The 15,910-nt window shown below is 54.1% G+C and overlaps 1 protein-coding gene across 1 annotated transcript in view; it reads right to left on the bottom strand.

Annotated features, from left to right (window-relative positions):
* The window catches only part of KDM2A (lysine demethylase 2A), a 33,429-nt gene that overhangs the window by 1,748 nt on the left and 15,771 nt on the right, over positions 1–15,910 (bottom strand). The window contains exons 9-21 of the mRNA XM_042813729.1: positions 15,815–15,908; positions 13,217–13,370; positions 11,693–11,808; positions 10,780–10,906; positions 9,140–9,555; positions 4,702–4,785; positions 3,987–4,253; positions 3,660–3,791; positions 3,485–3,574; positions 1,956–2,668; positions 821–984; positions 373–531; positions 41–256 (exon numbers count right to left, since the gene is read on the bottom strand). Coding sequence (XP_042669663.1) covers positions 41–256; positions 373–531; positions 821–984; positions 1,956–2,668; positions 3,485–3,574; positions 3,660–3,791; positions 3,987–4,253; positions 4,702–4,785; positions 9,140–9,555; positions 10,780–10,906; positions 11,693–11,808; positions 13,217–13,370; positions 15,815–15,908 — 2,732 coding nt within the window. The remainder of the gene's footprint in view (positions 1–40; positions 257–372; positions 532–820; positions 985–1,955; positions 2,669–3,484; positions 3,575–3,659; positions 3,792–3,986; positions 4,254–4,701; positions 4,786–9,139; positions 9,556–10,779; positions 10,907–11,692; positions 11,809–13,216; positions 13,371–15,814; positions 15,909–15,910) is intronic.

Here is a 15,910-nt window from a genome sequence, read left to right on the forward strand (position 1 = left end):
GAGCAAATCGCTACGTGCCAGTAAGGCCAGCAGCACCCACCTGCCATGTTGAGCTCAGTGAGGGAGTTGCGTGTGGAAGAGCCCACAGCCGTGAGGAGGTTGGCAGACTGGTCTGTAAGGTGGTTGCAGTGGCTGAGGTCAAGGCGGGAGAGCAGGGGCATGTGGCGGATGATCAGCCGCAGCGTGGCGTCAGTGATGTCCAGGCCAGCAAGCCGGAAATCAATCATGTTGCGGAGTTTGCTGCGATTGTCCTGACCTGCAGAGGAAGGGGAAAAGCCGGGATCAGACACACGGTGCTGCGCCGTGCAGATCCAGTGACACCTCCTGCCCTGTGCCTGGCTCGGTCATCTTGGCCACGCGGCAGCGGCTTACTGGGTTTATCTGTTGGAGGTGTGAGCAAGTCCCGGATCTGAGGGTCCTTGATTCCTACTGCCCACCGAAGATCAAGGGTCCTGAGAAGGGGGCAGCTGGAGGTACTGAGAGCGCAGACTGCAGACCAGGAACAGCCTGCTAAGATGAGGTCTTTCAGGCCTGCCGGGAAAAAAAGAGAGACGTAAGATGCCAGCTGGGCTTGGCCAGCTCTGAGGCATGTCAGGTCTCAGTTGCAGGAGGAAACAGCTTCTCTCCCTGCCTGAGGTGGGACATAGAGCAAGGCTCCACGCTGAGAAGAGCTGCAGGAAACCATGACAGCAGCTCCCCAAGCAAAGGGACACAAGCACTCAGAAGTCTTACTGCAGGCAGGAACCCCTCTTGCTATGCTTCAGCCACTGGGGAGCTGTGGAGCAGGCTGGCAGCGGACCACTGCCCAGCCCACACTCACCTGGCAGTCTGTTGACAAGCCACGTGAGCTGTTTTTTGGAGATGTTGGTCCAGCTGAGGTCAAGGCTGACAGGCTGTCTTTTGATGATACCACTCAGTGCCTGGGGGGTGATGGACTTGCACCTGCTCAAATCTATCTTTGTCCACAGTCTCTTGTCACAGCACCTGGGGGACGAGGATAAGGGTGAAAGCTGAGCACTGAGGGTGTCAGGGACAAGAAGCAGTCATTCTGGGAGGACCCCAGCCCTGGCATAGCTCCAGCCATAGAACAAAGCCACTCCTTCAAGTTGGTTGGGCCTTCCCAGACATGCGAGGATGCTGGAGGCGCCTGGCCACCTAGGATACTCAGAACAGCTCCAGCAGAATTTTGCTGCCATGTAACAGAACTGCACGGCAACTGCCAGCCTGCTTGCTCCCCAGATACGGCAAAGATTTTCAGTATCCCTGCTTCCAGGGGGCAAAATGCTCCACCTAGTCCCATCCCACAGCCATAGCAGTGCTCTCTGCATCACCAGGAGCTGTTATGGAGCCTGAAGGTGGAGTGAATCCCTCCTCCGTCACAAGAGCTGGAGACCTGACGCTGCCCTACTCCCAGAGCAGCCATGCCACGTCCCCTACAGCCTGCCAAGACAATGCCTGCTGATCAAAGCGTGCCAGCCCTTCCCTGCCGTGCCATTCCCACTGCTTGGCATCAAGAAACCCAGTTCCCCATGCTTGTCTGTTCCCAGCTCTCCATCCACAGCTGTCCTGCTGCCAGCATTGTCTTCAGCCAGCGCCCCTTAAGGCATTCCCAGGCAGCAAACCCATCCTCACTCAACTCGTGCTGTGGGGCCAGGAAGGGCAAGGGCTGCACAGGGCATCGGGTGAGGAAGGAGCACCAGCACCTCACAGGAACACGGTGTGGGATTTGAGTTACACCGTGTGACCATCTCCCACCGAGGGGACAGTCAAGCACAGACAGAAGAGGCAGTGGGATGATGCTGCCTGAAAAATGCCAGTGCTGGGGAGAGGAGGAAGGCACGGATAGGTTAGGGGGTGAATGATCCTTTGCCCCTTCCCCTCTTAGCTGCCCATCAGGCCCCAGGCTCTGCAGAGTTACAAGTGGTCCTGGCAGCACTGCCTGTTCCCATACTCACCACTTGTACCAGGTCTTGCACACCCGCATGCACTCGCAGAGCTCCCTGCGGGTGAGGTAGCGGAAGACAGACATCCACACCTCGCGCTGCATCCAGCTCTCCTCACCCTCCTGCACCCGGCCCCCTCTGCCGTTGAGGCGGGCAGCCCCTCCCTCCTCCATGTTCTCATCATCTTCATCCTCCTCCTCCTCGTCCTCCTCAGCAGCCGCCTCGTCCTCCCCCCCACCCCGGGGGTACATCCGGGCAGGTGTGTGGCGCATCACCACACGGGGAGAGTGCTGCAAGTTGGCAGAGGAGGCGGTGATGGCTTGCAGCTTGGGGACAATGGAAGTGCCATGAACATCTTTGGTGGGGCGCTGGAGCGTCACGGTGAGGTAGGAGCCATGCAGCTTAGCCTTCTCCACTTCTGACAGCTCCTTCTTGCCACTGGGGTTGTTCTCCTTCTCCCGCACAATGGTTCGCTCAGTGGCCTGGAGCCGCAGAAGCTGGCGCCGCTTGAACCGCTCGTCCCTGCTGGCGCTGTGGTGCTCGCTGGGACCAGCGCCTGGGGACGAGCGCGTTACCACACCTCGCGGTGACACCGGGTCGTGGATCAGCTGTAGCATGGGGGTGGGCGAGTTGGGTGGCGGGGTCAGGGGCTCCTCACAGCTCCGCAGGGGCCGCAGCACCTTGGCTTGTGCCATGTCATCATCGCTCTCTTCTACCTTGCGCTTCTGCAGAGAGGCAGGATGGCAGGTTAGCAGGGGTGGGGGAACGCGCTCCTCTTATCCGTCACGGTTGTCATGCACCACACCCACAGCAAAAAAAATTGGCATTTCCTTCTCCTCTTGCAGAAATAGTGTCCCCTGAGGCTGGGGCTGGTGTCCACTCTGTGCACAAAGGCCCCCTGCCTCTCACAACTCCCAAGATCACAGCTCAGCACAAAGCACCGAGGGGGCGAAAGGGTGCTCATTCTGGCTGCTTGCAGTGCTGGGGGACCCAAGAGCCAGCCATACGTGCACCCCAAGCATGCACATCACCCAGGAGAAAGTGAGGACGCTGCCGGATGCTGTCTGGTGCCCAGCTTGCCTTGGCTGCCCTGCTTCCATCCACAGTAGTGGGCACAATCCTACAGGCAGCGTTGTAGCGATAGGGCAGCATACTGGGTAGTGTCAGCAGCTGCCAGCGGGCTGAACACTGCCATGTGCGCTCTGCTCGCTGCCTGCCAGAAGGACTTGGTGGTGCTCGCCGTTTCTGCAGGAGCCTGGCTCTGGCATGCCAGTGGGCTCCCTAGGAGCCAGAGATAGAGCAGGGGATGTCAGTTGTCAGCCCTGAGGTCAGGCTGCAGCAGTGTCTGCTGGCTCCTTCACCCCAGCATTGCACCCTGGTCGCTACCTGCTGGGGTCCCCCAGCCTCCAGCCCACCCCACAACCCTGCCCATGCACTTCCAGAGTCACTTCCATGCCCTGGCTGGCCCAAATCCTGCTTTACCCAAAGCAGGACACACAGGACAAATGCCCTCCCCTGCCTCAGTGTGGCTTGCCTCCTACCTGGCCCTTCTCTGTGTCGTCACCCTGGTAGCATTTGGGACATTCCCAGCAGTTGGGGAGCTCGTCATTGAGCAGCCCTTCCCCATCCATCTGCAAAGAGCAAAGGGCAGTCAGCAGCACCCTTCCCCACAGTCCAGCCCTGCTGGCCCTAGTTCTCACCAGTACTGCTGCTCACCTGCAGGCAGCCAGGGTGAACAATCTCATTGCAGATGCAGCACTCCATGAGCTTCTTCTCAAAGTCCTGCGAGTCCTCATTCTGATCCACCTCCCCGCAAAGCGCACACGTGACCGAGTGAGGCAGCCTGGGCTACAAAGGAAAGTAGGGGTGAAACCAGGGCAGAGCGGGACAGCTTTTCCATCTCCTCCTCCTCCCTCCGCCACCCAAACAATGGGAAAGACCCCAAACCTTCCTGCAGAAACCAATCTTGAGCATGGTCAGCCACACAGAACTGTTGCCGGGCTGCAGCAGTCTTTGGTGAATGGGATTGTACCACAAACTCACCGCTAAGCACTGCCGGAGGACGCAGGACTGCTTCATACGACCAGGTCCACCAAACTTCTTCATGTCCCTGCAGTAGTGGCACATGCCACACTCGCCCTGCATGCAGGCCTTGCATTTCCGGCAGCGCACGCGCCTCCGCCGGGCACCTGACACGATGGGGGACATCGTGGGCCTGATGGGCGTTGGGCGAGGGGTTGGCTTCATCGTGTGAGGCTTGGTAATGGGTATGGTGGGCAGGCGCACTCTCAGCCGGGCCTGCAGCTTTAGCTGGGGATAGAAGAGGGAAGGAGTTGAGGTGGGTGGGTGGCAGTATGCCCCACGGGACAGCAGACATCTCCCCCACTGCATCCTTCTGGGAGCAGCCGCGATGCTGCATGTGCTAAGAAAGCCAGCAGGAGAACAGAGCTGTGGATGCACCAAGCACCTGAATGCCACACCTGCAGCATGCAAATACCTCCTGCTCTTCCACCCCAGAGGAGCGGCCCGTGCCCTTGACCAATACAAGTATCCTGTGGAGTCACAGCAGATCTCCCCAGACAAGGCATACACCAGCACATTGGGGGCTGCCCACGGAGCCCTGTGCTGTGCCCCTGCAGCGCTCCCTGGTCAGTATGGAGGTAGTGCTGCCAAGCCCCAGAAGCAGGCGGAGAACTGGGCAAACCACACACCATTCCCCCCAGGAACAGCCACCCACAGTCCTCTTTGCAGCTCCTACCTTGTCTCTTTTGGGCCACTGGACAATGGGGATGCCTGTAAGTGCCAGTTTGGGGTCACTGTTTGCGTATTCTTCTAGCAGCAGCTGATGGAAAGGGAGAGGAAGAGAAGCACAAAAGACAAAAAGGACAAGTGTGAGGAGAGCAGAATGATGCCCCTGCCAGCCAGGTGGGCTCTGAACAGATGCCAGGGCCAGCGTGCCTCAGGAAGGACTGGCAAAGGATCTCAAGGAACTCTCCCCCTGCCCACGAGCAGCGAGCCCTCCCCATGTTCCAGACAAGCTCCATTGAGCTGACTGCACGAGCACTTTCATCGACTGCGTTTCAGCCCCAAGGCCCTGCACAGGGGCAGGGAGAGAGCAGCAAGCTCCAGAGATGCTGTGGGATTTGCAGGGGTGTGGACGCATACAGGCCCACCCCCCCCCCACAGCCTCGGGACATGGCACCCCTGTGCCCTGCTGTGAGTTATCCCCCGAGCACCCTGCGTTATCCAAAGAGGTTGAGCCTCCTGCCTACCAGACACGCCTGCTGCAAAGGTGCTTTATTTACGTGGCGTTGCCATGGCCACGCCAGAAGGAGCCTCTAGCCAGCATCCCCGCGGCCAGGCAGGGATAGCGACCCCATCCCTATCCCTAGGGACTGGCTCCAACACCGCAACCCCGCACTGATTCAGACAGGAAGCCACTACCTTGCCGGCGCACTGCCTGCAGCCCTTCCGCCTCCCAGCCCACTGTCCCTGGACACGGGCCGAAAGAGAAGGTCAGGGACCAAGGGTGCATGCACGCACACGTGGGTACGCGCAGGAAGCTGCGGCGGGGGGTGGCGGTGGGTCCAACCCAGGTGCCTCAAGGGTGCAGCGAGGACGGGACCCCTGGCTGCACGTCCCAAGGACAGGAAGCGGAGAGGGGAGCCCGAGCGCCTGCTGAAGGAAAGCAGGGACCCCCAGCTTCCGGAGCCCCCGGTCCCCCCGCAGTCCCCGAGCATCCCTGTGTCCCCTCCCTGTCCCGCATGCACCGCCAATCGCCTGACCTTGCGCTTCTTGAGCGGCTGCTACTCCGAGGCGAAGTTTGACGAGCCCTCTTTGTTTCGGTGCCCACACGGCAAGGGCTGCCCCCCCTCCCCTTTTTGCCTGGGCTGGCTCAGCTTATGCGGCCCCGCGCCGGATCCACAGCTCTCAGGGACATGGCCAGAAGCGCGCCCGCGCCCCCCGCCCCGAGCGTCCCCGGCTCCTCCCCGGCTCCATCCAGCAGCCACGCCGGCAGCCGCGTGCTCCTCTCGAGCCCTTGGGCAGCAGCGGCAGTTTCCTGAGCCTGAAACAATGCTGCTGCGTCACCCACATGCGGTTCCCAGCAATGCTTTGCAACGGGAAGATGGCAGAAGAGAAAAAGAGAGCGAGCGAGCAGAGGGCAGAGCCATTCTGCTGCAGAGCCGGGAGGGGCGGCACGGCGGTTACGCTGCGCCAATTGGTGCAGAGGGGCCCGGCGACGTGGCCCACCGCCCGCCCGCCGCCGCACCGCAAACGGAGGAACGCGGCCATGTCCCCAGGTCAAGGGAGAGCCACCCCAAAGCTTCCTTTTGCCTCCTGCACAGCAGATTCCAGGTTCTTGCTGGACGTGAGTAGGGAGAAAGGGCTCCAATCAAGGTGAGGGGAGGAGTGCCCCAGAATGCGGGGAATGCACCCGTGCCCTCCCAGCTTGGAGGCATGAACATATCACCGTCAAGTTAAGGAGCAGCTCTGGCCCAAAAGGCACCAGTGACCTCAGCACTAGAGGAGGACAGACCCGCAGCAAGGTCACCCCAGTTCTCCAAGACCATCGTGCCCCCTCCGTTAACATGGAGGGGCACTTAAAGTCCCCAAAAGCAGCAGTAGGGGAAAGCAGCCGCTCCCGTGCCTGACGTGTGGCTTCCTGCAGGCAGCTGCAGCTTTTATCTGCCCTGCCCAGCTCTGTTGTCTGACTCAGTGCTAGGACTACCACCACCTCCATCACCACCTCCACCACCACCCCAGGCCCTCTAGGGTCAGCTGCAGTGCAGTGGAGACACTCAGACCAGTAGCACAGCTTGGGGGCTTTTCCAGCACTTCATCTATGCTAAGCCTGTTGGACCATACACAGAGGTCACCTCTGCTCAGCAAGGGCAGCAAAGGGGTCCTCAGCTCAGCCTACTGTGTGAGAAGCATCAGATGTGCTGTGAAAGCTGTAATACCAGCACAGGGAGCCTCACAGCCTGACCTTCACTGTCCAGCTCTGAGGGGGGCAGCCCATTCCTCACCCCTGCACCAGACTACCCATGGAGTGTCCTGAGATCACTGACTCCTCTAAGGGGACGATCACTCCTCTAAGGGCTTCAGCAGGATGCCACAATTGCCGCTTCTCTTCAACATGAGCACCTAGAGAAACCAACTGCCTTGGGAACATAGATTCCACCTGGCAGATCTCCAGAGACAGGGATGGGGAACATTCCGGGCAGATGTAACCCACGGAATAAACAGAGCAGGCAGGGAAGAGTACAATGCTGGCAGAAGAGCAAGGTGATGGCTCTGATGTGGGCAGACCTTGCACCAGGTACATGCCTGGTGCTCCAGCAGCTCCAGGCAGAGCCCAAACGCAACAACTAGTTTGTGACTGTTCCTCTACTGGTTTAGAGGAATGGGGATCCAAAGTGATGGGCAGAAGCAGTCCACAGGTGATAGGACCTCTCACGCGCCCATCTTTGCCAGTGATCCTTCAGTGACTCACCAGACCATGCACAGTGATACACCTGGAGGTGCTCAAGGCCAGGCTGGACAGGCCATGGACAGCCTGATCAGAGTGGTGGCAGGCAAACAGCCCACAGCAGGGGTGAGGCTGGTGGGGCTTTTATGTACCTTCCAACCCGACCATTCTACAGTATCACCAAATTCATGGACTTTTTTCAGCAAGACAGCAGTGCCAGATGTGTCAACCTCACTCCTCATGCTAGCAGACTCTTGGATTCCTACAGCCCTCTCATTTAAGCTACGGCAGAGCAAATAGCAGTGATGCAGTGTTGCCAGGAACTGTCCAAAGGATGCAGGCAAAGCTAAGAGGTCAAGGAGGAGACAGAGGCAGCTCTTCCTGCTCAGTGTTGGTGCAGCCCTTTCAGGAATGGCTTTGCAGAGTCTCAGCGGACAGCCAGCACCTCTTAGCACAGAGCAGGAAGCAGGTCTTTGTCACATCCAAAGTGCCAGGTGCCACCATGTGACAACTCTGGGCTCAACTCATGTCAGGATGCAAAAACGCATTTTTCTGTATGACCCAGCACACGGGCACCCTGAAACTCACCATCACCACACAAGAGACAGTGTGGAAAGTTTGTCAGGTCTGTGCCTATGGACACAGGTTATCAGAGTACAGCTGGAAGTGTGTTGCGGCATTCCGTCTGGTCAGGATCACCAAGAATCCCAAGGGAGAAACCTGCTCACAGCTGATGTTTCTCTAGAGCACTGTACAGTCCAGGCAGGGCCATGGTGGCTCAGACACGCATGCTGCAAACTTGAAAAACCCAGGAGAAAGAAGACCTGCAGCCCATAATAGGGAGGCCTGACAGGCTCCTGTGGCCAAGTGTCTCCGACATCTACAAGCCGTGGGGTCAGTTAGGACCACAGGCTGCGTGCAGCTGCCCCCAGCACAGAACAGATTACCAAATGCCCCACAAAGTCTGGAGACTGCCCCTGGAAAAGGAGCTGCAAGGAGCAGGTGCTCCTATGGCTGCATTTGGCTATCAGCTTTGGTACAGGCAGCTGAGCAGGTCACTGCCAGTAAGAAGGAACAGGAAGTAACTGTGGATTAAGGAACTAAGATGGACTTTGCACGGAATACAGGCTGAAATTCTCACTTCAACACTGAAAAGGCTAAAACACCAAGGAGGTAGACTCCACAACCTCTGTGATTCACCTCCAATTTTGAATATTCTATGATTTTATGATGCACAGAGGCAGCAAAACAGATCAGATATAGCACAGGGTGTAAAGCTGGACAAAGACTCCCACATAAACCAGGATCAACATCTTGTGTGAACAACCCGAAGAAACACAGACAATTCTACCCAAGACAGGGCGCTCCAACTATCACAGCATCCAGCAGCCCAAGGAGGCCAGAGCCAGAACAGGCTGAACCACACTGCAAATGAGCTCTGGCACCTGTAAGGGACCCACACAGCACCCAGCCAAAATCCAAGTCAAGGCTGTCCTGAAGCATCAGCTGGTGCAACATTACCCAGCACAACATTAGCCTTACATAATGGAAAAAAGAAACCTGCAGACGCAACACCCCATGACTGGTTTAAGACCACGAATGCACACAGATTCCTCATTTGGGGGTGGGAGAGGAGGGGAGGGCGTGGAGTTTTCATCTCTGATACACCAGCAAACGAACTCATCCAGGGAGCAGCGTCACAAGCGGTGCTCCCAAGCCTACGTACCTTGACATCGGCGATGAGAGCGTCCTCGTCCTCGATGCCGGTGGGAACGCACTTCTTGTGCAGAGGGAGTGACTCTAGCTTGTCTACCAGGCAGCGCAGCCCCTCCAGCTCAAACTGTGTCAGGTGCACCCTCCTGCTCTTGCGTGGACTGCCACCATGTAGCTCCCAGGCCTGGCCATTCTGGGAGCCCCGGCTAGAGTCAGAGGAGTCTACAGATGGGCTCTTCTTCAGAGCCGGCAGGCTGCTCCGGCAGCTCCTGCCCAGTTCGTCATAGTCCACGTTGGCACCATTGGCTACAGGGCTGGTAAGAACAGACCGTCTCGTGATCGGTCTCCTTGGTTCCTTTCCTGCTGCATCCTCCTCTTCCTCCTCCTCTTCCTCCATGTTTACCGAGTCTGAGGAGCTCAGCTCCATATCTGCCATGAAAGAGAAAGCATGAGACAAGATCCCAGTGGCCAACTGGTCGCAGGAAACATTCGGTCTTCAAAGGAACCCTCTCAGGATTTATCCAGATTTAATTAGCTATTTCTTAAAATCTTGTTCAGGAGTTCTGTAAATGAATTCCAAGCTTTGGGGGATCTACACAGGTCCTTACCTGTTATGAAAATAAGTAATTGTTTTTAACAAGCTTAAGAGGGACGTTCATAATTCCTGTATCTTTAGTATGGTGAGACAGATCACCAGTGAAGCACGTTACTGGCACAACAGATATACATGGGGCAAGATCACAAAAAGGATGGTGCATATGGCTGCTAGAGAGGAATAGCAAAACCCCTTCCTACTCCCAGTCACTCTGTGGATGGCCAGGCACGGGATGTGGGAAGCCTCCTCCAGGAGATGATAGCAAAGCTGAGGTCCAGATTTATTTTGAGAGGGCTTGGCATCTCCTGCCATCTGGTCTTGGGTGGGACCTGCCCTCCTGATGGGAGGCAGGAGATGTGGGCTTTCCAGATGACCACAAGGTCTCTGAGCCTGACTGTGCATAACAAAGCACCCTCCTCTGACCCTAAAAATAGCTGGGAGCAATTCTCCAATGTCCCCAAAAGGCTTTGGCCATCAGAAAAGCATCCAGTCATGGGCATTTAGATCCCCTCTGAGGAGTGAGGACAGATTTTTTCAGGGCCCTCAGGCTCAGGCTATCCAGCTCTCTCCCAGTCTCAACAAGGGTATATCCATAACAAATAACCTCTTAAACTGCTGCAGAGGCTTTAACGAGGCCAATCATCTCTTTTGTGAGACCTTCTTGAAGATCATCTGACAAAGCTCCTCAAACTCTGCATGCAGGATGGCCCTGCTCAGCATGAAAGCATCACAGCCCCACAGCAAGGAGCCATGATGCAGCAAGGCAGCATTCCTCCCCTCTTCTGTTACACGCTTTGCATGTATGAGCAAGGCCAGGAGCCGGTCTGCTGGTTTTGCAGCTGCAAGGAGCCTGGCCTGACACAAGAGCAGAGGAGGAAGTAGTCTACCCTCTGACTGCTCAGTGCAGCAGACAGGGAAATGAGAGGAAACACACAGAGAAACCACTCTGTAAATGGAGGAAGTGAGGGTCCTGAGTTCTATCCCGCACAGCCCTCCCTGCCTGCCACACAGACCTGCAGCAGCATGTGAGGAGGAACAGGGGCTGGAGAGGAGCTCACCCATGCTGAGTGATTCCTTCTGGAAGTCCTTGGTGAGATGTGAGCGGCTGGTGATGCAGTAGACATAGCGCTCCAGCACGTACCAACACATCTCATAATAGAAGGGATAGCGAAACTTGTTTGGGACCTGCAGAAGAGGGAAGAGGATCAGTTCAGACTGCCTTCTGCAAGGGCTGCAGACTGCTGTGCTGCCTGTAGCGAGCCCAATCCCCTCCAGAGAGGCAGGAAATGCATGTACATGTATGCTACAGGAGCAGCATCTGTGCCAGATGTCATTCTCCACATGGAAGGAAAGCAAAGGCCAGGTGGAGCAGACACCAGGTACTTCTCACTTGCAAATCAGTAACATTAACACTTCCTTTGTCAGGATTGCAGCTCTCCACTGGCTTCCCTCTCCTTAGTACAGGAGAGCAGCAGATGCCGCAGCCCAGGCTTCTCTGCAGGAGCCACATCTCCACAAGAAACAAGGGAGAGCACTCACTTGTCAACAGCATTCTTGGCTTGAGTTTTCTGGGAGCCTTTTGTTTCAGCCATCTTTATCACATTAAAGCCCACGATCAACATCAAACAAGAGCAGAATGGCTAAGGGCAAAGGCATTGTGCTTGGATGCACTCCCGAAGACCTGCTGGAGCCTTCCTCCTCCCTGGCTGCTTTGCCAGGGGAGATCCCCACCACACTCTCTGCAATGCTTCCAACCCCTTGGATGCCTGACATGAGACTGGAGGTAGGATGAAGGAACACAGCAAGCCCTAACGTGCTATGGGCCATCCCTCACCCAAGCTCCTTCCTGCACATCTAGCAGGGGAGTTCCAGCAATGTCACAGGGTGAGATGCAGCTCGCCTGCCTGCACACCACTGCTCCTGTGCCCTCCCTGCCACCCTAGGAGGCTGCTTCCTCCCAGCTCTCCTCACCCGCGTGCGGTCTTCAATGCTGTAGATCCGGAGCTGCATAGGGATGTTGAAGCTGTGCAAGAAGTTGCCTCCAAAAACCAGTGTGTCCATGGGAGTGTACACAGCATGGATCCAACCTTTGGGAGAAAGAGTTTGAAGAGTTCTGCTGAGTGAATAGGGGAGGTCAAGGTCACACAACCAGTTAAATCCCTAACTAATCCCTGTTTCATCCTTTGAAACCGCTTACCAACTGCAGTTTTTGGAGAAGGGCTCTCAAAACTGCATAACTTCCACACTGCTCAGCTAGGCTTATTCTGATAGTTAGGCTTTAAACCATACCTAGGTCAGCTGTTAACAGATTAGCCATGACCCATCACAACAGCCAGGGCTAGCAGCAGAGGAAGGAGAGGAGTGGACCATCTGCATCCCAACTCTTTGATGAAGGCTGACACTTGCATTAGCACAGCAATGTCTAATCCTCACAAAGCATCACTACTGAATCACTCAATGCTCAGCTCGTTTTACCCATCTAAGAGCTAGAGGCAGATTTATACTTACACACCTAAATTCACCTTCCCAAGGTAGCGAGTGTGCCAGTATCTACCTCCCCTCCACAACTTTCTGTCATTCCAGTCTCTGTCAGTTGCTTCCTAGTTGCATTATACTTAAAAACATCAGCAGAACCAAGGACAGTCTTTCACAGTTTATTTAACAATGGAAAAAAACCTCAAAGTAAATCAAGTCCCAGTTCCGTTGTCTCAGAGGTTAATCCAGACAAGTCCAACATTTTGTAGATCCCAGCATTCCCGTAGGGCAAAAAGTCATGACACAAGTCACTTGTACAGCCCCTGCTGTCTTCTGTTCCTGCTTCTGCTGTAAGCTACAGGAACATGTGTATACAACACACGTAATTTCTGCACTACTGTTAACAGGAAACAGCTTCTGCCATCTGAGACAGCCTGATGGACCTAACTTTTATGTGGCAGTTCTATTAGAAGCCTTGAAAGTGATTCCTTGAAGGGGTCCAATCATCTTTCTCCTTACAAGAAAGTATTCCTTACAGCTAGGGCATTTTACAGACATCCCAGGTCTGAATCACAGCCCTAAAAGGCTGTGAGACAGCTCCTGCCAACAATTAAATCAGGCTGCTGTGTGACCCAACTCTGCACCCCATCTTTTTCTGCCTTTGCTGTTTTCTAGCACAGCACTGCACTGACTGCGCATGCAAGACACTGCTGATGCACTCCTGTTCGTTCTGCTTGCTTAAACAAGTCAGGCTTAGAATGACAGTGTGGTGGGTTTTGGGAAAACCTCCTTTTGTGATGAAAGACAGACAGAGCCTTTTGGACACCTGTGTTGAATCTGCAGTACCATGAAAGTCATGTTTTGAGAGCCACAAGCAAGAGAACAGAGCCACATAACACTGCCCTCTCTCTTCTACTCATGAAAGCTAAATTTTGCCTGCCCTGATTCTGCTTGTGTCTCAGGTGTTCCTTTGCCACAAACCTGGCAGAAGACAAGATGCAACTGCCCAACCTGCAGTACCTGAGGGGATGACAAACGTATAGCCCTGCTTCAGCTCGATGCGCTGGCACTCTGACACTCTATCCCCAAGAAATATGTCTCCCTGCTTCCCTGAGAGAAGCCAGTTTTCATAGAGCTCCAGGTTCTGGGGTGTAGGAGGGATCAACCAGAAGATCTGCAAGTAAAGAAAACACGTAAGTCACTGTACTGTTAGCTTCTTCTAAACCTGTCCTGCTCCCTCCCCCAAATATCCAGACATCTTCCTCTTCCTACCCACAGAGGATGCAGACGTGCAGAAATCCCCAGTCAAGTGACCAAAGCAGCTGTCCCATCTGGGAGAGCAAGCCACTGAACAAGGGTCCTCATCCCCCATGCACCAAGCATCATTCCTGGACTGAGCCTGGGATGCTCTGTAAGGCATTACTTACAAAGTCAATGTGAACAGACATAAAGCCAACTAAAGACGAGAGCACTGAACCAAAGGAGATATTTACTTGTCTCTTTCTGAATGCTGACATGTTATTCAGAGCCACAGATGAACTAGAGATTTGCATTTCTCAGCCTCTGCACAGTACAGGTGGGCCAGTAAATACCAACCCCTCTACTAGGCTCTTCAGACACTGTTAGCTTGTCTTATGAGAAATCAGTGGAGCCACAAATCAGAATTATGGGAGAGTCTGGCAGCTACAATTCCTTTGCAAGGAGAAGTAGGTTGAAAGCCCAGATTCTTCAAGAGGGACAGTTTGCTGTTATCCCTTAACACAGCTCAAGTCAGTGGAAAAAGATGGGATAGTATAATTTCCCAGTAACTGCCCATTTAGCCAGTTTCTTCCCAGATCTGTTCTCACCCACTGCAGAAGATCCTTAATGAATTCAGCCTTAGATGATCAGTGGCTTTAACCAGAAGCTCCAGGAATATCCAGTTGCTCTCAAAGGCAAAGTTTAGCAGCTGGGGGCATTTCACTGGGCAACAGAGGTGAAGCCTTTGGCAAATTCTGCACTATATGATATTTGTTTTGCTTATACGGCATGCTGAGCTACCATCACGTTTCCCTGCTCTGACCGCACCAATTCACTCATGCAACATTGAGTCTGCTGTGTTGCTCCCCTGAGCAGTACTGCTGAAGCACAGACTGTATCTGTGACAATGGGCACATCCAGCCAATGGCTATTGAAGGGGGTTTGCTCCCAGCCAGGACTTGGTGTCATTTAAGTTTCACTTGCTGAACGTAACTGTGCTCTCCAGGGTAGATGAAGAGCCAGCTAGGGCATCTGACTTTGCATTAGCTAGCTCCTTCAGTGTTACAGCATCTGAATTGCTACAGATCTCTTCTCTGAAAGTGAAAAGAAGAGACGCAACATATCCAACTATAAGCAGAGCTTAAGGTACAACTCACCCTGTTGAAGGCAGGAGAGAGAACTGGCACCTTCCAGTTCCCCCTCCAGATGGGCTTCCTTCCAACCAGGCCCACATACAACATCAAGCTGGAGTAAGGGATACCTGGCATACAGGAACCCCTGCTTGACTGACTGGAAACAACCAACTGGGAAGCAAACTGTGCACAAAATTTGTAACCCAGTGAACTTCATCTCAACAGAACTGGGATTCAGTTTTCAAGTCTTGGACTGATTCAGCTACAGGAATTGATTACAGACAAGCAGCTCACATCTGACACTGTTAGAACCACAGAATCATAGAATCACTCCAGTTGAAAAAGACTTTCAAGATCGTCAAGTCCAGCCACAACCTAACCATAGTGCCCTAACTCTAACAGCCCTCTGCTACATCATGTCCCTGAGCACCACATCCAATTGGTTTTTAAACACATGCAGGGATGGTGACTCAACCACCTCCCTAGGAAGCCTATTCAAGTGCTTAACAACCCTTCCTGATATCCAATTTAAAACTTCCTTGATGCAACTTGAGGCCATTTCCCCTCATCCTGTCACCAGTGAGAAGAGACCAGCCTCACTCTTGCTGCAATCACCTTTCAGGTATTTGAAAGAGTAATAAGGTTTTCCCTCAGCCTCTTCTTCCCCAGACTGAACAGTCCCAGTTCAGAACTACTTCTCACAAAAAAAAAGAAACATTACAATAGGTTTTGTACAGAAAGCCTGTCCCTCACCTCCAAGTTTGAAAGCTTCTACTTTTGAAATCACTTGATGTTTTAAGGTGACACCCTCACACATCTGCTGGCTATTCAAAAACCTGTGCACAGTTAAGCTTTAGAAGGCTCTCATTCACCTTTAGGTATTTTTCTTTTGGTTGTTGCTCCTTCCAGGGTTACTGTTTGCACCACACCAAGAGGTGATCAGTCATGTAGCCAAATGATCCTTCAGAAACCCAAGGCACTGGATGAATGGGGTCATTACACTCTATACCATCCAGCCTTTTGTAAAGTTTCTCAGCATCACCTCTACAGCATGGGTTTTCAGCTTGTGCCTGGTGGACCTCTGGGTGCCTCAGCTACTCTTAAGAGCCATACATGAACAAGCTTAGGGTGAAAAGACTTGAATTCACTGTCTGGGACCTGCATCTTCAAGGATCAATAGAAGACAACACTAAGAGTCACTCTCCTATAGCGCCTTCACCTTTCCCAACAGGGACTGTCCTCCTACCTTGCCTCCTCTGTGGATGTGATACCACACAGAAGTACCACCAAAGTCCACATGGAAATCGGTGTAGCAGCCCTTGACACTCATCAGACAGTACCT

The sequence above is a fragment of the Centrocercus urophasianus genome, unplaced genomic scaffold (assembly GCF_019232065.1).
Source record: "Centrocercus urophasianus isolate 14NV4802_14NV808 unplaced genomic scaffold, USGS_Curo_1.0 seq_14, whole genome shotgun sequence".
NCBI lineage: Eukaryota > Metazoa > Chordata > Aves > Galliformes > Phasianidae > Centrocercus > Centrocercus urophasianus.